The sequence below is a fragment of the Phaethon lepturus genome, unplaced genomic scaffold (genome assembly GCF_000687285.1).
Source record: "Phaethon lepturus isolate BGI_N335 unplaced genomic scaffold, ASM68728v1 scaffold25213, whole genome shotgun sequence".
Taxonomy (NCBI): domain Eukaryota; kingdom Metazoa; phylum Chordata; class Aves; order Phaethontiformes; family Phaethontidae; genus Phaethon; species Phaethon lepturus.
Window position 1 is genome coordinate 2,916 of NW_010527345.1, and position 201 is coordinate 3,116.

The 201-nt window shown below is 68.2% G+C and overlaps 1 protein-coding gene across 1 annotated transcript in view; it reads left to right on the plus strand.

Annotated features, from left to right (window-relative positions):
- Positions 1 to 201, plus strand: part of LOC104617918 (stAR-related lipid transfer protein 8-like) — a gene marked incomplete at its 5' end in the record, with an annotated part of 3,587 nt that overhangs the window by 2,180 nt on the left and 1,206 nt on the right. Inside the window, one exon of the mRNA XM_010283359.1 lies at positions 1 to 112. This exon is cut by the window's left edge and continues 2 nt beyond it. Coding sequence (XP_010281661.1) covers positions 1 to 112 — 112 coding nt within the window. The remainder of the gene's footprint in view (positions 113 to 201) is intronic.

Sequence of the window (201 nt, forward strand, 5' to 3'; positions counted from 1 at the left end):
GATACATAAGAGGGGCACCATGGGGAAGCCTGACCAGAAGGACCTCAACGAGAACATGGCTGCGACGCAGGGGCTCTCCCACATGATCACCGACTGCAAGAAGCTCTTCCAGGTGGGTGGCTGCAGCATGTCCAGCCCAGCGTCACCCCCCGCGGGTGCCACCAGCGGCAGGGGCGGGCCCCCCCGGGGGGGGGTGGGCCC